This window comes from Stegostoma tigrinum, chromosome 1, assembly GCF_030684315.1.
Source record: "Stegostoma tigrinum isolate sSteTig4 chromosome 1, sSteTig4.hap1, whole genome shotgun sequence".
In the NCBI taxonomy this organism is placed as follows: Eukaryota; Metazoa; Chordata; class Chondrichthyes; order Orectolobiformes; family Stegostomatidae; genus Stegostoma; species Stegostoma tigrinum.
In genome coordinates this window covers 107,387,365-107,411,425 of record NC_081354.1, presented here as the reverse complement: position 1 = coordinate 107,411,425, position 24,061 = coordinate 107,387,365, and the positions used below count along the sequence as shown (strand labels likewise).

Genomic DNA, 24,061 nt, shown 5'->3' with positions numbered 1-24,061 from the left:
GCTAGATCATCTCAGGCAAAATAAAGCCTTTAAAAGTTAATTCGGAGCAAGATCTGGAAACCACCTCTCTGACCCTCTTTAGTAATCAGAAATAGTCCAGAAACCCACATTGATCATGATGTTATTACTTGTTTTTCTGTATGCCACAAAGGCAGACAGTGAATCTGCACCCGTCTCTCAAACTGCAGCTTGTGTGCAAACCTATTGTCAACCATCGTTTGGTAAGAGAACAACTTTCTGACATCTAATCTAGTGTGCCTTTGGATAATCTGTATGCATGATGCCTTGTCCTTTTTCACTGTTAATTAAACATTTTTTTATTCACTTATGGGACGTGGGTGTCACTGGCTGACCAGTGTTTATTGCCTGTGCCTTGTTGCTCTAAAGAAGTTGGTGGTGAGTTGCCTTCTTGAGGTGCTGCAGTCAGTTAATTTGAACATGGTGTAGACCTTTCATTACTTTCAACAATTCAGTCAAATCAGTCGAGAGTTTCTGCATTTGTAAAGTAAGTATAACTGGCTTTTTAATTCCATCAGTGTAATTTTAAGTATTTAAAGCTGGTTATCATTCTTGTAATTCTCCAAAGTCTCTATGATTGTCCCCCGTTGGCCGCATGGACACAAAAGGCTGATGGTCCTTGTCTGTGCTGTAAAATAGTTCTGACTTGCAGTGTCAGTGCTAGATACAATACACTAAGTGAAACCTGGCCAAAGCCTTTAAAAATAACAAAATGGTTTCCCTTTGCTTTATATTGAATTGTCCCTGAGATTTCAATCTAGTGCCATATTTGTTTTGGCTATTGCTTTCCAGCATTGGTTGTGATGTCCCACAATAAAGTCCCGGGACTGAAATGACTGGTCTCCCACAACCACAACCACCCAACCAGTGAAGAAACCCCTCCCTGTGGATTCCCATGGGCTTCACTTTGGCTAGAACTCCTCGATGCCACACTGTGTCAAATGCTGCCTTTGCCTGCAATTCATTGAACTGGAATTGTAATTTTTAGAGGGAAAACATTGCTTTAAATAATCATTAAGCCTTAAATAGACTGCATTAGAAAAGGAATCATGGTAATGCTAATGTTAATCATAAGCTCTTCCCCTGTCAACTGGAAGGATGGTGAATTGTTCAGGGAACTGACACAGATGATACAAACCATCATTGTGATATGTCCTTCAGCATTAGATGTGGAGAATGTTTTAGTCCCCAGTGGCTAGATTACAGCTGGGCTGGTGTGTATGCTGCCAATCTGCTGTGTGGTATTCTCCTGGCAGTTGTTCACTGAGAGATGTGGTATATTGCATGGGTTGGTGTATTGGCAGCTTAGAGGCTGTTACACATTGACTGACCTCTCAGGCTTGCTTCAGGAAGAGTCCATCCCCAGTCTGCTGAAATACCTTCACAGAGGCTGGGAAACCACCTACAACATAGCAGTGGTTAACGTCAGAAGAACAGTTGGGGTTCGGGACTTGGGTAGAAGTGAAACAGGTTCAGTGGTGTTTCTTCTCTTAAGATTTTTAGAATACAGATGTGTAAAATATCTCCGAGCTGAAACTTTACGCTGATTCTGTGATATCACTTGTTATAACACAACTTCCATTATTTTTGTAGTTAATAAGGGACATTGAAGTAGCCTGAGGGTGGGGAAGCAGTGGGTAGAAGTCTGAAAGTTTCACAGTCATTTATGAAAACCCCTCTGTCTTTAATAATGTGACTGCTCCACAGGCCAGGACCTTTAACACTTGCAGTGACCATATTGAAAAGCCTCTTGTATACTTCAGCATTGGGTTTGCCTACTCCATTAAAGCTATATGAAACTTTTGTTAATTCTGCCAATGCACTTTTCATAGAACTAACTCACAATCGTTGTTTGGTGCCGAAACCGCAATTACTTATAGAAATGTTATGTTGTAGGACTAGACGCACAAGATTACCAGGAGAGGGAAAAGAACACAAAACTCTTTTGTCACAGTAAATTGAGTTGCATATTATTTAAGTCCGTAAGATTGCAGTTTCAAGCCAATAAAAGCACTGTATCAGACATGGTACAACAGGAACACGCAGTGGGTTTTTTCAGGTGCAGTACTATAAATAATGTGGGCAGTGGTGTTTAAATTAACAAGAGCCAGGGGAGCAGCCAACATATTATTTTGGACTGTACATTTTTTTGACACTTTCCTTGACTGCAATAACAGAATGCAATTTAGGGTGAACTTTTTTTTAAGAAGTACAATAACAAGGCAGGCCTATAGTAAGAATAAAAGCTACAGTAGACCCGAGCCACATTAAATATTACTGGGTGTACGCTCTCAATCTATGTGATGTGCTCTTCCTCCCCCATTAGCTGTTATTTCCGTTTATTCCCTTTATTTCCGTCTCCTTTTTCTCCAGAACATTGCGTTATTTTTCACGAAGCAAGATGGACCTTTGGCTTTTCTCGTTTCGTAACCACTTTCAGTGGCATCAATGACCTTCTCCCCCCATTGTAAGATCAGAAGTTGGGGATATTTGTTGATTGTTCAGTACCATCCATGTGGGTTATCTGGTCTTGTCAGGTGACCATGGCACCCATTTTATTGTCAGAGATGTCCTTTTAATACTTGTTTTTGGTCCATGAAAGTCTGAACCAATCCTCTGTCCCTGCTAATGTATTGTCCTGAATACTATTTTGTACAGTAGCCTTTCTAACGGAAGATTATCAAATGCCTTCTGCCAGTCCACATGTACCTCGTACACTTTCTCAGTGAAGCACAACCCTGCTGCCCTCTCTTTGGAGAGATGCAAAAACACATGGTAGATGGGTAGTAAAGAAAAGCACAAGAATGACTCATTGATGTATGCATGTGGTACATGTTGAATGGTTTGGATTGTTTATTTGTGGTGGCTTTTAGTTTTGCAGTGCGGCCTAGTGGGCACTAGTCACGAACTGAATGAAGGTGTGGGACTGTTGGTGACTGAGAAACTGAGGCTGCATTTATTAGTTTCTCAGCCAGAAGAGGACTATCCAAGTTGCCTCCTCCATGAGGAAGCCTGAAATCATCCTGCCCCCAGTCAATCCACTGTCTGCTTCTGACTGACAAGGCAGAATGTCAGCTCTCTCAGTGCAGCGTCAGTGACTTCCTTTGTGCAACAGGGGATGGCTAACGGTGAGATATTGCAGCTAACTCCGACTCCACTCCCACTTCCAGCCTGGAAAGAGGACATACTAAAATTCATGGTCACTATCACTTTCACTGGCAAACAGCCTGCATTCTGCTCGGGGCAGTAACACAATGCTGCATCGAGAGGCAGGCTGGGAGGTGGAGCAGGGTGTAACAGGGTGGGAAGATGGAAGGTCCGTCCCAGTCTTCAGAGGAGGCAACAGTCTAATGGTAATATCACTCGATTATTAACCCAGGGACCGAACTTATGTTCTAGGGGTCTGAGTTTAAATGTTGCCATAGCAGATGGTGGGATTTCAATTCACTAAATCTCTGGAATTCTCATGATGATCATTAAGATCATTTTCAATTGTTGAGGAAAACGCCATCTGGTTCACTAATGCTCATTTGGGACAGAAACTGCCATCCTTTTCTGGTCCTGGCTACATGTAACTCCAGACCCACAACAACATGGTTAACTTTTGACTGCCTTCTAGCCAATTACGGGTGGGCAATAAATGCTGGCCTATCCAGCAACACCCAAAACAAATGATTTTATTCAGATGAATAAATGACTCTCAGCCTGCCTCCCACCCCCAGCAGCACAGTTAGAGCTCGCTGCTTCCAGGCTCACAGCCCGAACTGGAGAGGTACCAACCAATCGGTGGTTCTTGAGGCTTAGCAATCTGCCTCCACAACGAATTGCACCCAGTCGTTGCTGGGAACTGCCACATTCCTGGAAATGACCACATGAGTTTGGAACCAGTTGTTCAACTCGTAGACAACCCAACATTGTGGCCATTAAATTCTTCCCCGGGTATCAGTTATAGAGGTGGCACAGTTCAGTGAAGCTTTCCTTAATGAAGCACAGCCTTCTGGTACATACTAATGTTCTGGCTAAATAAACACTCCCACAGGGCATTTAAGGAATAATTATGTCCTCCTGGCCTCTGCCACCCCCCTCTTCTAGCTGCTTGTCTGTGTATCTTCTGCTTATTCTATCAACCACATTATATCGCAAGGAATGCCTACCAGTACATCCATGGTTTGTTTAGAAACCTTCAAGTCAGGACCATTAGAACATGCCACAGCACCCTCTTTACATTTTAGCAACGTTTAAAGAATGCCAAAAAGCACCAAAAGCTTGGACAATATGATCTGTCATGGTGTGATTTGAACCAGGGTCCCCAGAACATTCCCTGCTCTCTGGATTAACGGTGTGGCAATAATACCACTAGGCCATCACCTCTACCTTCATTAGAGAGAGGCATCTGGTAGTTTAAACTGATGGTCACCACACCTCAGACAAGGGGAGTGGTTGAGCAGGAAGTCCTTCATAATAACCTCAGTTGGTGTGGGAATTGAACCCATGCTGTTTGCATTTCTCTGCATCACTACCAGCCATTCACCCAACTGAGCTGATCCCCTTTATGCACAGAACTGTCCTGGTAACCACCATGACTTGCTTAACCTCTGGGCACTTACCCAGCTACAAATAACAGTGATAAATTGACCAAACGCTAAATTACCAACAGATCCTTCTTATGGGGAGGTGTTACAATTGGCTGCACAGTAAGAAGTCAAAGTGTACAGGTGGAATTTTAGCGCAGTTGCAGCTTAGAGCATGCAATTTGAGTGCTAAACTTCAAAGTTAACTGAATGATGAGTGAAACTGGAGAAGTATTTAATAAAGTGGAATCACAAAATAATTCCATTAGTCCCACACTACTACACTTTTCCCATTGCTAGGTCATTTTTCTCCTCGGTGTTCATCCATTTCCCCTTAAATACTTTTTAATGCATTTGCACCACCCCTTTCAACTTATTGTATTTTTCCTGTCATGCAGTCTCTGACTTCTCCCAATTATCTTAAGTCAGTCCTTAGGTTACTAACCCATCAGATACTGGAAGCAGTTTCTCCTTATTAACTCGGTCAAAATTTTAAATGGTTTTGACAAACTCTATTAAATCTCCTCAGCTTGTTCCACTCTGAAGAAAGCAATGCCAGATTCTCTTGACTCAGCATAAAACAACACTGTGCAGGAGGTATTGAGTGTGGAGATGATGGATGGAGTGCCAGTCGAGCAGGCTGCTTTGTCCTGGATAGTACTGAGCTTCTCCTGAGTGTTGTTGGCGCTGTATGTATCTAGGCAACTGGAAACAATTCCAACACGCTCCTGATTTGTGCCACGTAGATGGCAGAGAAGGCTGTACGTGTCAGGAGTTGAGCTACTTGCTGCAGGATTCCTAGCCCTGGATCTGCTCTTACCATCACAGTATTCGTATGTCATGCCCGGTTCAGCTCTGATCAACCGTAACCTTAATAGTGTTGATTTTAGGGCACTCATCAATGATAATGCTGTGTAGTGTTAAGAGAGGGTCTTGTTTCACCAGGCTGTGGGCGGTTGAAAGGTGACTTCCAGAAGTTTATAAAATCATGAAGGGTATAGATGGAGTTAATGGTGGTTCCCAAGGATGGGAGATTTTAAGATTAGGGGGTACATTTTTAAGGTGAAGAGGACAGAGATTTTAAAAAAGACATCGGGGCAAATGTTTTAACACAGCATGGTTTGAGTGTGTAATGAATCTTTGGAGGAAGTGATGCACATAGGCACAATTACAAGACATTTGGATAAGTACGTGAATACGAAAGGTTTGGAGGGATATCGGCCAGGAGCAGGCAGGTGGGGCTAGTTTGGTTTGCGATTATGATCGATATGGACTGGCTGGCCCAAAAGGTCTGTTTCCATGCTGTATAATGATATGAGATAATTTAGATTCTCTCATTACAGACGATCATTGCCTGGCTTAAATAATATTTGCTGATGGTCTGTACTTAGTTATAGCAATACCCAAGCTGAGACTTAATTGGTGTTAAAAAGGTTTTGCAGAATTGCCTTGTTTTTGTTCTCTCCATATCTTTAATAGGGGTCTCATGCTTTTTAATTGGTTATCAATTTGTCATGCTATCAAAAATTTGTGCTGATTCCCTTCAGGATTTTCTGTTCCTGAACGCTTTTAGATTGCACTGTATATGATAGCTTTTTTATATTCTAGATTATACTGTTTCAGTCCCATTGCCTTTCTTCATTGTTACAGTGTATTCCTGGTATCACCTGGTATCATCTGGAATTCCTATATTGTTTGAAATTCTCACTTGGGGTGCCGCCTTAGATAGCAAGTAATAAAAGGAAAGATTCATTACAAAAAGAGCACACAGTCAAAATATATGCTGCAGTCCTAGAGAACGTTCATTGTAGTTTACTCTCCTCTCCTACATCATTGTCATTTTATTCTCCCCTGGGATCCCTTCAAATTGCACACTAAAGAAGAGTCAGTCACCTGAATGAAGTACAGGCTGATTGACAAATGATGCATGAACCTAGTAGCTTTACATAATACCTATGCATGGGAACTGAGCTCTAGAATGAGAGCCAACAATTGATGAAGATGATCAGGGAGAATAGAATGATCAAAGAGTGTACAAATAACTGAAAGCAAGAGCGAATGATGAGGGAAAAAGTAGCAGCGGAAAGAAGTCAGTCATAAAGAAATTAATCTCAAAATCACCAGCAGCAAGGGAAGAGGCTATTCAATCAAACAGAGAAAAATGTATATATTTGATAATGCCTTGATGTTCCTGTGTGTCCTTGTATCTTTTCTCCGCCAACTTTATGTGGAATACTTAAATATCAGATTAAGGTGTAAATTTTGTTGCTTATTTGTTCTTTAGTACCTTTTGCTTTTTGGAACTGAACTTATCTGTCAACTTATGACTTCACGTTTTTGTTGTTTAGTCGACTATCAGCAAGTGTACTATCTATTTTAAAAATAATGATTTTAATCCTTCATTGTTCACAAATTCAATAAATATGTATTTAAATAGTGCCTGTGTGTGTAAGAGATTGATTCTGACATCATATTGATAGAGTTTAATTTTGATATAATTGCAAATAGACATGGAACATCTTTCAAGCATATTAGTCATATTCCATTTCTTGATATTTCATAATTTTACTGTCAAAGATACTTAGTGGCCTCTTTAGTTCTATTTTCCATTTAATACTCCATCTCTTCTTTTATGTACTTAATATTAATCTCACCTTACTGACTGTAGTGCCAGAATTGCCACCATCAAGACATGAATCCCTGCAACCAACGTTTGGAAATGCTGTTGCCCACATCAGAATGGCGACATGATTAGATACTCCTCAACTATGGATCTGCTTGTGCATTGAACTGAATCACTGGACTGGGACAGGTTTTGAGAGATTTAATAAGATGCACAATTTGACTGGGAACTCAGATTCAATGTACCAGCTGACTAATAGCTCATGAATCAGGAAGGATATAGACATTTCCGGAGCAAATCAAAGTACCAGTTTTTTTAAGTTCTTTCACAAATGCGACAAGCTTTCCATTTCTTTTACCTGCTTACAAAAATCCACGTCTTGTTTCAGGTGCAAAGGGGCAATCCAATGTGGCCTTTTAGGAGAACGCAAGAGACATTCACGAGAAGATTCTTCGACAAGTGACACAGGTTTTGACTGTGGGGCTATGGTGGATGACAATGAGATGGCCACACCGGTACTGTCTCCACAACTGTCAGCAACTGCAGCTGTGGACCTGCAGACGAATGACCCAGTTCCGATGAATCCAGAATGTGTTGCAAATGCAGAGGACAGCCAGACAGAAAGCAATTGCAGTGCCCACAGCAAGAATAGTGTCAAGAAACGTAAGTATACCCCATGTAAACTGCGTGCTGTTTAAAAATTACAATTCAGTTTTCTTTTTGTTCATTCCACAAACCACCCAAAAGCCTGTGTAAGACCAGGGTGAGTTATTAAGTTGGATGTGGATCAATGAAAAGGGCTGGCTGGCTGACTGGCTGAGTTTCTTGCCTTTAAAGGGAAGTGAGAAAGACAATTATACTTGGTACTACCATTGTTCAAACCCCAATCATCAAGTTTCTGGGTGTTACCAATGACCAGAAACTGACTTAGACTAGCCATATAAATACTGTGGTTTAGAAAAACAAATCATAAGACCATTAGATTCACAGCCCTCTGTAAGAAGACATACCTCCTCATCTCACTCTTAAATTTGCACCACTTTGTTCTGATGAATGCCCTCAGGTCCTAGACTGTCCCATGAGGGAAGCATCCTCTCAGATTTACCTCATGAAGTCTAATCTTATATGTTTCAATGAGATCACCTCTCATTCTCTAAAACTCCAGTGAGTAGAGTCAATGCCTAGAAATTCTGCAATGTGTAATTCACCACCTGACTCCTAAAGCCAGCCTACCATTTACAAGGCACAAGTCGGCAGTGCAGTGAAATGCATCCTATTTGCCTGCATGAGTGCAGCTCCAATAGCACCCAAGAGGAATGGAAAAGTCAGCCCACTTGCCTGGCATCTCATCCACCATCTTTAACATTCTCTCCCTCCACCACACAGTGAGAGTAGTGTGCACCAGCTCCAAGATGCATAGCAGTCACACACTAAAACTTCTCTGACAGTACAACACTTTCCAAATCCACAACCTTTACCACCCAGAAGGACAGGGGCAGCAGATACCTGTGAACCCCACTGCCTGTAACTTCCCCTCCAAGTCACTCACCATCCTGATATGGAAGTGTATCACTATTCCTTCAGTGATGCTGGGTGAAACTCCTGAAATTCCCTCCTGAAGGGTATTTTTGGTCTACCTGCTGTAAATGGACTGCAGCAGTTCAAGAAGTGACCTCACCAACCCCTTCACGGGGCAGTTTGGGATGGGTAATAAAGTGCTCCTCATATCCATGAATAATTTCTAAAAAGGATGTTGGTTGCTGGGTCTGATTTTAAAATTGAGACATTTATTCTCAATTTATGCCTGTGAAAAAAGCCAAATTATATATTTTGCACCCCCACCTTTTTAAATATATATTTCATTACAACTATTGGAATGCCTACATGACAGTCAAAAGACCAAGTGTGTCATTCAGCTCAAACTGTTGAGTAAATGATTTATTTCAATCTTCTCCCGTTGCCAGCATTACAGATGTTAATCTTCACCCGATTTGATTCACTCCGTGTGACAGTGAGAAATGGCTAAAGTTACTGGATAGTACAAAGGCTAATGGGACCTGACAATATTGCAGCAATTGTACTGAAGACGTGTCAAAGAACTATCCATGCCCTAAGCCAAACTGTTCCAGAACAGATATAATACTGATATCCACCCATTAATATGGAATTCCTGTCCACAAAAAGCCGGACAGATCTATACTGTTCTATTACTGCTCCATCAGTCTTCTCTGATCATCAGAAAATGTTTTGTATCCATCTTCAGCAGGAGGTTCAGAGTGAATGATCCATCTCAACCTCCTCCTGAGCCCCACAGTATCTCAAGATGTCGGTTTTTGGCCAATTTGATTCATTCCTCATGATATCAAGTAAAGGCTGAAGGGCTGGTTGCCACAAAGGCCATGAGCCCTCACAGTATTCTGGCAATAGAATTGAAGGTGTGCTCCAGAGCGTGCCAAGTCCCTAGCCAGTTGTTCTAGTACAACTACAATGCTGTCATTTACCAAACAACGTAGACCTGTACCTCCTGTGCATGAAAAAGCAGGACAGATTGAACCAGCCCTATCAGTCTACTTTGTTCATCAGCAAAATAATGGACGAGGGCATCAATAGTGCTATCAAGCCATATTGCTTAGCAATAACCTGCTAACTCATGCTCAGGGCAACTCCGGCCCAGTACGTGCCTGACCTCATTACAGCCTTGGTTCAGACATGAACAGAAATGATGAATTCCAAACATGAGGTCATAGTGACTGCCCTTGATGTCAACACAGCTTTGAACTGAATGTGGTATCAAGGAGCCCTGTTAAAACTGGAGAGAATGGGAATCGGAGGAAAAAATATCTGTTAGCTGGAGTCATAGCTGATGGTTGTGGTTATTGGGGTCAGTCATCTCAGCTCCAGGACTTCTCTGTAGTAGCTCCACAGGGTAGTGTCCCAGGGCTAAGCTGCTTCATCAATTACCACACCAGTCCCGACATTCTGTCTAAATAACTCTTTATTAAAACACGTCCGTATCTTAGGTATTTAATATATAATTTGCTGATTATATAACAACCAAAGTTACCTTTATTTACGATACAACACGGTGTAGAACTGGATGAACAGCTCCTGTGTGTCCTAGAAAAGTATGTACCTGTCAGGCAGGGAGGAAGCTGTAGAGCGCGGGAGCCGTGGTTTACGAAGGAGGTGGAATCTCTGGTCAAGAGGAAGAAGAAGGCTTATGTTAGGATGAGATCTGAAGGCTCAGTTAGGGCACTTGAGGGCTACGAGGTAGCCAGGAAAGACCTAAAGAGAGAGCTCAGAAGAGCCAGGAGGAGACATGAGAAGTTGTTGACAGATAGGATCAGGGTAAACCCTAAGGCTTTCTATAGGTATTTAAGGAATAACAGAATGACGAAAGTAAGATTAGGCCCAATCAAGGATAGTAGTGGTAAGTTGTGTGTGGAGTCAGATGAGATAGGGGAAGCGCTAAATGAATATTTTTCAACAGTATTCACTCTAGACAACAACAATGTTGTCGAGGAGAATACTGATATACAGGCTACTAGACTAGGTGGGATTGAGGTTCAGAAGGAAGAGGTATTAGAAATCCTTCAGAGGGTGGAGATAGATAAGTCCCCTGGGCCAGATGGGATTTATCCTCGGATCCTCTGTGAAGCCAGGGAGGAGATTGCCGAGCCTTTGGCATTGATCTTTAACTCATCATTGTCTACAGGAAGAGTGCCAGATGACTGGAGGATAGCAAATGTGGTTCCCCTGTACAAGAAGGGGAGTAGAGACAACCCTGGTAATTATAGACCAGTGAGCCTTACCTCAGTTGTTGGTCAAGTGTTGGAAAAGGTTATAAGGGATAAGATTTATAATCATCTAGAAAAGAATAAATTGATTAGGGATAGTCAGCACGGTTTTGTGAAGGGAAGGTCGTGCCTCACAAACCTTATTGAGTTCTTTGAGAAGGTGACCAAACAGGTAGATGAGAGTAAACTGGTTGATGTGGTGTATGTAGATTTCAGCAAGGCGTTCGATAAGGTTCCCCACAATAGGCTATTGTACAAAATGCGGAGGAATGGAATTGTGGGAGATATAGCAGTTTGGATCGGAAATTGGCTTGCTGAAAGAAGACAGAGAGTGGTAGTTGATGGGAAATGTTCATCCTGGAGAGCAGTTACTAGTGGTGTACCGCAAGGGTCGGTGTTGGGTCCACTGCTGTTTGTCATTTTTATAAATGACTTGGATGAGGGCGTAGAAGGATGGGTTAGTAAATTTGCAGACGACACTTAGGTTGGTGGAGTTGTGGATAGTGACGAAGGATGCTGTAGGTTGCAGAGAGACATAGATAAGCTGCAGAGCTGGACTGAGAGGTGGCAAATGGAGTTTAATGCAGACAAGTGTGAAGTGATGCACTTTGGTAGGAGTAACCGGAAGGCAAAGTACAGGACTAATGGTAAGATTCTTAGTAGTGTAGATGAGCAGAGAGATCTCGGTGTTCATGTACACAGATCCTTGAAAGTTGTCATCCAGGTTGACAGGGCTGTTAAGAAGGCATACAGTGTTTTAGCTTTTATTAATAGAGGGATCGAGTTCCGGAACCAAGAGGTTACGGTGAAGCTGTACAAAACTCTGGTGCGGCCGCACTTGGAGTATTGTGTACAGTTCTGGTCACCGCATTATAAGAAGGATGTGGAAGCTTTGGAAAGGGTGCAGAGGAGATTTACTAGGATGTTGCCTGGTATGGAGGGAAGGTCTTCCAAGGAAAGGCTGAGGGAATTGAGGCTGTTTTCATTAGAGAGAAGAAGGTTGAGAGGTGACTTAATTGAAACATATAATTAGAAGGTTAGATAGGGTGGATAGGGAGAGCCTTTTTCCTAGGATGGTGACGGCGAGCACGAGGGGGCATAGCTTTAAATTGAGGGGTGAAAGATACAGGACAGATGTCAGAGGTAGTTTCTTTACTCAGAGAGTAGTAAGGGAATGGAACGCTTTGCCTGCAACGGTAGTAGATTCGCCAACTTTAGGTACATTTAAGGCATCATTGGATAAGCGTATGGACGTACATGGAATAGTGTAGGTTAGATGGGCTTGAGATCGGTATGACAGGTCGGCACAACATCGAGGGCCGAAGAGCCTGTACTGTGCTGTAATGTTCTATGCTTCTATGCCAAGCAGCATCAGAGGAGCAGGAAAGCTGACGTTTTGGGTTGAGACCTTTCTTCAGAAATATCATCCAGCTTCACACCATGTTATCTCAGATTCTCTAGCATCAGCAGTTCCTACAATCTCTAACTTTTATTTATGGTTTTTTGTAATGTTATACTGCATGATCTGTCCTCTGTTGTTTTGCAGTATAACGAATTGTGTGATATCATAAATTTCTATTTTCTCCTAGACCAACCTTTAGAACGCACTCCTTTGAGAAGCAGATCCTTTAAAAAGCTGCATCGTGCTTTCAGCTATCTCCGTAAAGCCAATGTTCCGAATCCAGTTGACAGTGATACTGGAGAGGATATGCAGACTGCTGCACTTCCTGAAGAAGGTAAAAGAAAGTCTTTTGGCTTGATTCCTACATGCCAGTGATGGTGTGCAGAGGTGCATCTTGCAAAACAACTTAAAACTAATCAATAAGGAAGAGCTCTAAGGCACAAGTGGAGATTAAGCAGTAAAATGAAAACAAAAACTTGTATTTCAAGAAGTATTAAAATGTTACGAAGTATTTATAGCGCAGAGACAAGCCTGTGGACATAACAGCTAGACGCTAGTGTTTATGCCCTACACGGACTTGTCCCTTCTTCATCAACTGCAACAACATATCTTCCTCCCCCTTTCTTGCTTGTGAACCCCTCCAGCTTCCCCTTAAGTCCAACTTCCTGTTTGTCTCTGTTAGTATTCATGGTAATAAGTTCTACAATCTAACCATTCTGAGTAAAAATATTTCTTCTGAATGCTGTGTTATGTCTCACAGTTAGTATAACTTTAAGAGACATGCTTGTCATTATCAACGCTTTATCATAGTAAGTGACCTGAGACTATAAAGGTCTCAGATCCCTTTTAATTCAGGGTATTTAGAGCATTACGCTCTGCTGAAAACACACTGCTTTCTTTCATCCAATACCCTAAAGCTGGCCAAGACACTAAGGTAACAAAGTGTGGAGCTGGATGAACTCAGCAGGCCCAGCCTGTTTGGCACCTATCTGGTGAGGTAATAGAGCAGGGAAGTTGAATATTCAGGCTCTTTGCCATGTTCACATCTCTAGCCCATATTTAAACCCAGCTGTGTTCAGCCACAGACACCTACCCTCAATCTCTCTCCACCCCTCCTTCATGCCCTCTTTTGTGTTGTCCCTCCCCAGATAATCTTTCAGCCTCATCCCATTTCCATTCAACCCCTTTAATATTTGGGAACATCCCCAATGCATCGTCTGGCCCAAGGTTTGTAAATTACAAAGTCCTTACTTCCCATGCATCATCTCATGCAAGGGCCAGATTCATTGTGACTTGTCAAACGCTGCAAACCCCTCCCTTCCCCTCCATTGCCCCATACCCTGCAGCTCCCTGTCACCTCCTGTGTTGTACCTTAAGGCTCAAACCTCCATCTTCAATTGCCCCTGTTCCCTGCAGTCATTTCCTCAGTGGCTCAGTCCATTTAAACCCATGCCTGGACGTGAGGTTCGTACTTTCTCAAGGACTCCACCTAAAGCTTCCTGATGAGCCCCAGCCATGAATACTCTTGCTCCCAGGACTGACGTGACCCAACATCAGACTGATTTGGCTGAGCAGCTCCAAAGGAAAGCCTCCCAGCTCCCAGACCAATGTCTCCAAATCATCCAAACTGACCAATCTGTGATCCCCAAACTGCTTATACTTGACCTGCAGGACTGACCTTGGCTGATCTTCAGGACTGCAAGATGGTTCATCGAAACAACAGGTGCCCGAACGACTGACTGACTGTGGCTCATCCTGTGGACTGGAATCAGTTAAACCGTTAACTGACTGCAGTGGCATCCCCGATTGACTGTAGGCCCCTTGACCGGGCTAAGGATTGCTCTCCTTTGACTTTCTTACACAGTCATTTGGTTGAATCCCATGCATTGCGTGTGCTACGTAAGGCACTGGCACATGCTGTAGGTGTGTCTTTGGTGTAGTATGGAGCTGTGCAATAACATGTCTTTCCCCTTGACTGTTGGTTCAATCAGTGACAAGCTGCTTCTCCCTCCCTGTGTGCTTAAAAGCAATACAAGCAACCTTCAAATAAGCATAAACTGAGTGAGCACCAAGAAATGAAGCTGAGAGCTTTAAAGTGTGGATACATAAGGTGTGTGTGTGTGTGTGTGTGTGTGTGTGTGTGTGTGTGTGTGTGTGTGTGTGTGTGTGTGTGTGTCCCTGCATATGAAGTGACCTGGCATTAACATGCAAGTCATTGGTGACTCTGAACTCCTGAAGGACTGATGTGGACTTGGAATTGGGCTAAAGAGCCGTGATTATGTGGTGAGGCTGATGGTTTGTCAGCGTTTGCTGACATTGATGCAGGTGGAGGTGGATGGTGACCAGGGAGCGTGCAGTGACATTGTAATGTAGGCTGAGTTGATTGAAGATCAACTTTTTGGGAATTGTCTCCCTCTGATCTCTGAGGGAGAGAGAGGAGAATTAGGAACTGTATAAAAATAGATGAGCTGCTAAAGAACTGCAGAATGTATGCAAATAGGGTAGTCTACCTCTCATTAACAAGATTCTGAGCCATCTAAAACTTGAGTGAAAAATTTATACATATTTTCTTAATGGCTTTCATTTTGCCAAATTTCCCAACAACCTCACTGTGAGAATTTGTGGGAGTGGAAATTCTTGTCATGTGTGACTGTGAATCTAATGTTTACATAAAGCAATGAGCTGGAATAAGTGTTCGGTTGGATTCTTCAATACCACATTTCCTGTGTCTCGATTCTTATGTTATCAAAGATAATTCGAGCATTTCCACAATAGGTAAAGATAACCTGCTGGTGGCAAACCATGTGAATTCCCAGTTTGATATACCAGTGACTCATTTATGTTTTATAGCGTGTTATACTACACTGCGACCTAAGCTCAATCACGGGTCAACCCTCCGTTACTGAGGCAGAATGGCAATGTTCGTTGGACGGTGTCCGCTGCCATTCAGCTACTGAGATAATGAAGAGATCCGTGCCTGCATGCAGTAGGATCCAGACTTGGGTCGATATGTAGCAGAAAGCATTGTGTCACTCAAGTGTTAACAGGTGTCCATCTCCAACTGGGGAGAATTTAACCACCTCCACTTGACAGTCAGTGACATTTGCTGATATACCCACTGTCAACATTCTGGGATCCATCATTGACGAGAAAGCTAAGTGGACCAATCTGACACTAACTGTGACTACAAGATTGGTTCAGAAGTTGGTAAGTCTGAGTTGAAAAACACTTGTCCTGACTCCCCCAAAGCCTGTCTACCATCTACAAGGCACAAGTCAGGAGTGTGATGGAATATTGTCCATGTGGCTCAAAGAGCACAGCTTGGTGTGACACTCCAAGACAAAGCAGCACGCTTATTTACACCCTATCAACCAAATTAAGTGTGCGCTCCATTCCCACTGGATAGTGGCTGAAGTGTGTACCATTCACATGATACACTGCAACAACGCATCACAGCTCCTTCAATAGCCACTTGCAAAGTTTTAACTTTAACTCTTAGAAGAACAAGGGCAGCAGATCTGTGGGGAACCCACTATCTGCAAATTGTCCTTCAAGTCACACACCTGCTTCTTGAAAAAATATTGCCATTCTTTTCTTGTTTGCATTGAAATCCTGAAACTTCCAGCCTAACTACATTTTGGTTAACGTACTCTACATGGATTGATATTGTTCAAGAAGACAGCTCGCCATTGCCTTCTTCAGAGCAAATAGGAATTGGTAATACATGCTGACCTATTCAGGGATTACCATTTCCCAGGAGCAAATAAAATAAACCATATATAGTTTGGCTCTCACCCGCAATTGGGAAATTCTCTTTTTATTTACCTTTTACAGCACTCATCAATATTTCTTATTCTTGAAAACTTCTATCTGTTCTTCTCTAGAGAAAAGTGTGGAAAAGTCTTCCCTATCAATGCATCCTTTTCATTACAGTGTGATTCTATAATTATTTCCGCACCTTCTCCAAACCTTTATTTAGCTATTTAAACGTAGAGACCAGTACTGTTGACAGTACTCCAACTGTTGAAGAATCAACTTTTTAACAACTTTTCTGTTTTCAATTCTGTTCTTTAGAATTCAACCCTCATGCTTTTTAAATGGTCTTGATATACCTCACTACTTTAACCATTTCTGTGTTCCTATCCACTGTGTGTTCCTCCACTGCATTTTAGACCCTTATTTTCCAAGCAATGTGTGTGCATTCTTCCCACCTCTCTCTTCTTTGGTTTTGAAAGTCATTTGCCATCTTGCAAGTAACTCCCATCCCCAACCACCACCACAAACTCCCCCACCCCACCTCTTATTTGGTACCTTGCCCAAATTTAGAAATCTTGACTCACGTAAACATTGAGCAACTGTGCTTGTTTCACTGTTGTGGAACACAACTGACCTACATTTATGACCTCATGCCGTCACAGGCCTCATTGCAACTAATTAGATACTTGAGAGGTTTAGACGCTGCCACATAAAACATTTGAGAGCCTGTTTGTCCAGAGTCAGCTTCCGTGAACAGTGATGAGTTTCAGTGATAACAAGGTGTAGACCTGGATGAACACAGCAGGCCAAGCTGCATCAGAGGAGCAGGAAAACTGGTGTTTCGGGTCGGGACCCTTCTTCAGATAAAGAAGAGACCCTTCTTCCATTTCTGAAGAAGGTTCCCAACCTGAAACATCAGCTTTCCTGGTCCTCTGATGCTGCTTGGCCTGCTGTGTTCATCCAAGTCTACACCTTATTATCTCAGATTCTCCAGCATCGGCAGTTCCTACTATCTCTAATGAGTTTCAGTGATGTTGGTTGTAGGATAAATATTGTCTAGGGAGAACTCCTCTGCTTCTCTTCAAAATAGTGGAATTACAGCCTAAGAGGTAGACAGAGCCTTAGTTTCACATCCAAAAGATGGCTTCTCTTCCAATGCTGCATTTACTTGGCACTGTACTGGAGTATCAGTCAGGACTACGTTGTTTGAGTTTCTAGAGTCTAACTTGAATGTACTATCTTCTGATTCTGGTGTGAGTTTGCTGCCAACTGAACTGGTACAATGCCCAATTCCAGCTTGCATTTAATATATTTGCATTAACTTTATGGCTCAAGGTCAAGTTAGCACCTGGGCAACCAGCTCCAGAGGGAGCTGCTCACTGTCCACATCTGTCTATGGCCATCTGCTGCCATCTGTTATTCTTTCTCCACCTAAAGCATCTCCTCTACTGTTGCAGTTCTCCTCATTCTAATACTGAGTGTGTGTTAGTCCAAATGTCAAGTTATTACTTTAAGTCATCAGTTTAAATGTCTATATTCTGAGTTAAACTCATGTTCAGTTGGTTTTCAAGAATCTGGTGTATCTTTGCTGGAATGATAACAGCCACTCTCTTCCATTGTTGCGGAGATCAAAACATTGTACAGTTTTCATGGTGTGCTCTCACAAAAGCTCTATAAAATTGTAGAAAGAATGTCTTGTTCTTTCATTCAAATCGCTTGAAATAAATATTCCATCCAGTTATCCAAAGTTAGATTGTATTTCCTGAGGAGACATGTGGGTAGTAGGGCATGATCAGAGTTGTTCTACAAAAATCTGCCAGGTTCCTGCCGAGTCAAATTGTCACAATCATTCGATTCTCTCCAATTCAGACAGTGTTAGACGAGAGGATTCTTTGGTAGAGCATAAATTCTGGCATGGAGCTGTTGAACCAAAGGCCTGTGCCTGCGCACCAATTACTTGATCATTGCTGAATTGAGGGTCTGTTGCCTGACGACCTTACACAAGCATTTATTTAATCCAGTGTTGCGTATTTAATGTTAAATAGCTCTGAACAATAAAGCCATTTTCATAAAAAATGCAAAATTTATGACACAATGCAGCTATACCACAACACTGATATTTCACTGAAACATACTGCGAACTGGTGTGCTGAAGGTCATGTTTACAATGCACGACAGTAAACGAAATAAAACAAAGGCAGACTGAGACATTCAATTATGTTTGTTCTTGTGCTTCCAGTGTTCCCCAGACGACATCATTTAATTCCAGATGGTGAAGTTACAAGCATCAAGATTAATCTTTCTAATGCAAATGAAAGCCTTGGCATTGCTATTGTGGGAGGATGTGAAACTCCTTTGGAGAATATTGTCATACAAGACATTTATCGAGATGGTGCCATTGCTAAAGATGGCAGACTTTTACCAGGGGACATGATTCTAGAGGTACTGCATATTGTGAATCCAAGAATTAACTGAATACTCCTTCCTTTTAGGTTCCTTGCAGTACAGGCATTGCAAAGCAGAGAACAACATTAGTCAGACTGTAAATCCATCTCCTCATGTCTGATGTTCTGTAAGCTGTCTGGACTTGCGGTGGCTGGTGTTATAGTGTGACTGACTTCCTGTTTGAAATCACCTTTTGTTTAGCCTTCTCATTGCCTGATGATCCAGTTGATACCTGGAACTTACTGAAGTAAAGTACTGCGGCTGCTGGATGTAAAAAAAATAGAGAATGCCAGAAATATTTATTCAGTTAGGCCACGTGTGGTAATGTAAAGAAAATTAACATTTGAGGCTTAGATAACAAAGTGTGGAGCTGGATGAACACAGCAGGCCAAGCAGCATCTCAGGAGCACAAAAGCTGACGTTTTGGGCCTAGACCCTTCTCTGATGAAGGGTCTAGGCCCGAAACGTCAGCTTTTGTGCTCCTGAGATGCTGCTTGGTCTGCTGTGTTCATTCAGCTCCACACTTTGTTATCTTGGATTCTCCAGCATCTGCAGTTCCCATTATCACTAACATTTGAGGCTGATGACACTTCATCAAAATTGCAAGAAGGCAGGATGCAACGGGTTTTAAACAAGCACAGAAGGCAGGAGAGATTAAATGTAAAAAAAGGATAATGCTCAAAGGCCAGATGGAAGAAGTAAAGAAGCAAAAATGCAACCAGATAAGGTATAAATGAGACAACCCAATTACTGACAGCTGCCATCCAAAACAGAATGGGGAAAAAGGTTGCAATCTGAAATTGTTGAATTTGTTTGAGTCTATTAAGTTCTAAAGTGCCTAATTAAAAGCTAGCTGACTGGATTTCCAAGGTAGGATCAGGGACCCAAAGCCTGCATAGGTTCCAGGCTCTGACCCTGTGCTCAAGCAGCAGAATGCTCATGATATGAACTTTGAATTCAAATGACCCCATTTGCCAAGAGGTGAAATAGCACCTAATCAGAGGTGACGACTGCCTTGGGGAGGCCGGACTGCTTGCTTAATGTCTTAGCAAAAGTGAATGGAATCCATTTGTAAGGATTTTCACTGGCTTGCCAGTTACAGCAGACGACTCCTTAGAAGGCTATCGGGTCTAAAAGACCATAAAATGTAGGAACAAAAGAAAGCCATTTGGCATTCAACTCTGCTATGCCATTCAATAAGATCATGGCTGATCCAATAACCTCCACTTGCCTGCCTTCGTAATCTTTGATTCCATGTCAGGATACCAACAATCCTGTTAGGAAGGAAAATCCAGGATTTTGACCGAATGACAGTGAAAGAACTCTGATAAAGCTCCAACTTGGGACAGTGTGTCTTGCAGAGGGACTTCCAGGTTGTGGTGTTTCCATATATGTGCTGCACTTGTCACTTTTGAAGGAGCCTTGGTGCATTCCTGCAGTGCATCTTCTAACTGGTACTCACTTCTTAGGGGGTGTTGGGTCAAATGTTGTTGGAGCTTTATCCTTTCAGGCAAATGGAGAATATTCCATTGCACTCCTCCCTTGTGCATTGTCAGTGGTGGACAAGCATTGGGGAAACAAAAGATAATTGCTTCAGAATTCCTAACCTTTGATTTGTGTGTTGCATCTCCTAAACATGTATGCAAAGATACTGGTCATCAAATCACAGAAACCCAACAGTGCAGAAAGACATCATTTGGCCCATCCCCAATGAATCCTACAATGACCCTCCGAAGAGCATCCCACCCAGACTTAGAACCCCACCCTATCCTGGTAACCCCACATATTCCATGGCTAATCCATCTCACCTGCACATCCTGGGTGATCTAGCATGGTCAATCCAGCTAACCACATCTTTGGACTGTGGTAGCACCCAGAGAAAACCCACACCCAGAACTTTGGTACAATCTCAATTTGTTGGACATGTTAACAAAAGAGGCAGACAAATCCAGAACCCATAGTTGAGAGTCATGAGGACAACTACAGTCCCAGGCTGAATGTGTACTAGAATGGTTAAGGTTTTAGAGTAGATTTGTAGCTCAGGTTGTGAAAGAATGTGCAGACTCCACACCGACATTCACCCAGGGCTAGAATCAAACCCAGGTCCCTGATTCCATGAGGCAGTAGTGCTAACCACTGAACTACTGTGCTGCCCCTATTGGAAAGGAAGTGGCTTGGGTTGTCCAGTACAGTTAAGGAGGGAACCAGGGTCTTGTGGAAAGTAAAGCCCAATGGAACAGAACACAGACAAATTGGGAAAATGGAATATAGTCCTTTCAGGAAACTGAGAGGGTGGAAGTCTAATTGGAGCCACTGGACTTATAATAGACATTGAGTGGTAATCTATCTATGAAAATGGTCAGAGAGATGTTGAGAAAGAAAGAGCAAAATTGGAGATGGACTGTGTGAGGGTGATGGAAGTTTGGAAATTGACAACTTCTGATTTAGGTATTTGAGAAATTTATTTTCCAAACATATTTTTATCCAATACTATCTATCATCAGCCTTAACATTGGCAATGTAGGCATCAGTAATAAAGGCTTTGGGTGTGGCACTTTTTTTCTTTATTCATTCAGGAGATGAGAGCATCACTGGCTAGGCCAGCATTTATTGCCTATTCCTAATTGCCCAGAGGGCAATTATGAGTCAACCACATTGCTGTGGGTCTGGAGTCACATGTAGGCCAGACCAGGTAAGGATGGCAGTTTCCTTCCCTAACGGACATTAGTGAATCACATGGATTTTTCCAACAATTGGCGAAGGATTCACAGTCATCATTCAACTCTTAATTTCAGATGTTTATTGAACTCAATTTCCACCATCTGCCTTGATGACGTTTGAACCCATGCCCCTAGAACATTACCTGGGTCTCTGGATTAACAGTCCAGCAATAATACTACTAGGCCATTGCTTCACCTTCCTTTCCAGCAAGGGCAGCATATTAGCTCAGCAGTTAGCACTACTGCCTCGTGGCACCGGGGACCCAGGTTTGATTCTAGCCTTGGTTGACTGTCTGTGTGGAGTTGCATTTCCTTACCCGCCATCCTATTGTATCTTCTTGCTGCTGGAAAATAATTTCAGCATCATACTCCAGCATTCAGAATCTTGTTTGGACAACATCTGGAACATGTATGGGCAGCAAAATCCTCCGAGGTCAATCTAACGTATCTGTACTGTCAAAAAAGAATGCGGGTTGGGCCTCCAAATGCAGCGCAGTCAAAACATTTGGATGTACACCATCCACAATTCGACAATCCATGAAATAAACATCAGGAATTTTTTTCTTGAGTATAATACAAATTTTCAAAACCCAGTTCGGGTCAGCAAAATTCCTCCTGGCACTTGTTAAGTTTGTTAAGCATCTGTTTGGCTTTGAAAATTTACAAATTCTTGCCCCCAAAGTGACAGGGCATTACTGGTGCTTGCAGTAAGAGTAACATTCGGCAGCAAGAAAGTTGGCAGAGATCCAGTATGTAGGAGAACAGACAGGGTTGTAAAAGGTGCCTCAGTGTTTCAGTCCAAACAGAGCTGTGGTACAATCTCACTTTGTTAGACATGTTAACAGAAGAGGCAGGCAAATCCAAAGCCCACAGTTGAGGGTCATGAGGATCACTACAGTCCCAGGCTGAATGTGTAATAGAAATTAAATTTTAACCCTCCAGGGAACAATGAGTAAGAAAGAAAAATCTTACTGAATGTTACCATTTCCTGGAAGCAGATATGAAATCAAGGAGCAACATTAGCACTTCACTGATGGCAAACATTATTTTAATTTCTTCGGTTCTCCAATAAATATTTTTCTTTGTAAATCCCTCCTGCAGTTCATAAAATAGTAATGTTCTTTCAGGGTCAGTCAGAGCACAGTGCTTTGCTTGATGCATATTGAACTTGGATATACAGCAGGACATCGTTTCTTAATTTGTGGATGATTTAAAATTTTGAAAAAGTGTTAAGACACTGGTAGACATAAGCTGATGGATTGGGTAAACTAGTGAAAAGGTGAAATAATAGAGTTATAGGGAAGGAGCAGTGGAGTGGGACTAGCTAAATTAGTGTTGCATACATTCAATAGGCTAAAATGACCTCCTCTTGTCCTGTAAGGATTCCATGATTCTATTGTTTGATTCTTTCTGTTTTGTGGGATGCAGCACATCATTAGCTTGTCGTTTACTCCAGGCCATTCTATAGTACAAAAGAGTTGAGAAGAAACAGGTTCACCAGGACATGACTGAAGACAGAGCTCATGTTCAATTAGACATTTTTGTTTCAATAAACATTCTCTGTAACTACTGTTCACTGAAGAAACAATCACTTACGAAGGAAGTCGGTGACTGAGGACTTTTAATGTGATACATTGTCTCTGTTGAAAATAACAATGAAAGTGTCGAACATGTTTTTAATATGGTTTTTCAGTGCTTTCCCCTTCTTCATATACTCGTGCAAATGATTTTGTTTCTCTCCTGTGCTACTCCCACATGCTGTATATTTGGAAGGAGTAAATGGAGACTTCCTAAAGTGAAGCATTCATTCTTGTGATTAAGCTGGGTCATATCTTGACATGTTCCAGACCTAAACTGTCTTGATTTTGTACCGGGAGTAATTCATTCTGTTCCTGCTTGCATTGTGAGGCAGAGAACAGTCAAGAAATGAAAGAGGTATTGAGAGTTGTGTAATTACTTATGTGTCTACCCACAAGACTTCCATGAATTCCACCAAAATGCATTAATTAGCTGGTTGTTCATCCCGTTGTTATTTTTGGGATCTCGCTGAGTATAAATCAGATTGTGTTGTCAGCTCTGTAACAAGGACAATAGGACGAATCTTCATCCAGGTTGGGAAAACCTGACCTGCGCACCTGATCCATGAGGGACTTCATACACCATTTTAACCCTTACACACGAAGAGCAGCCTAAAAACACACTTCACAAACTGCAGTGGAGTGTGGGTGTGCATGTGTATGTGTGTATAAGAAGGTGGGGACCAGTTAGAAGGTCCACCTCCGTTCTCCAGCACATGGGCCATGCATCCCAATATTGTTTAAAGTCCGTTCTGGCAGCATCTGTGGAGAGAGAAGCACTGTTGAAGTCTGAGTTGTATTGGAATTGAAATAGTAACTCTGTTTCTGTCTCCACACATGCTGCTAGGCCTGTGGAAGTTCTCCAGCACTTTGTTTTTGTTCCGAATTTCCAGCTTCCACAGTATCTTAATTGTTTCAAGGTCCTTTAACTCTCACTCCTCACCTCCCTCAACCTGACAGTCTACACCCTCCCCACGCTCCCCGGCTTACTCTGTACCCCTTATGTAACCCCCATGGCAATCCTGTAAGTGCCAATCAGTTTTATAAACAAACAGGAAACTTCATCCAAGGTCCATTCTGATTCTTAGTAATCAGAGATGAAATAACTGACGGATCATCCAGTGAAGCTTTGTAGGTGGAGCTAAGAAATAA

The 24,061-nt window shown here is 42.3% G+C and overlaps 1 protein-coding gene across 11 annotated transcripts in view; it reads left to right on the top strand.

Annotated features, from left to right (window-relative positions):
* Positions 1-24,061, top strand: part of lnx1 (ligand of numb-protein X 1) — a 195,278-nt gene that overhangs the window by 114,366 nt on the left and 56,851 nt on the right. For all 11 annotated transcript variants that reach the window (XM_048525324.2, XM_059647800.1, XM_048525613.2 and 8 more), the window contains 3 exons: positions 7,601-7,875; positions 12,599-12,745; positions 18,407-18,609. In XM_048525324.2, coding sequence (XP_048381281.1) covers positions 7,601-7,875; positions 12,599-12,745; positions 18,407-18,609 — 625 coding nt within the window. The remainder of the gene's footprint in view (positions 1-7,600; positions 7,876-12,598; positions 12,746-18,406; positions 18,610-24,061) is intronic.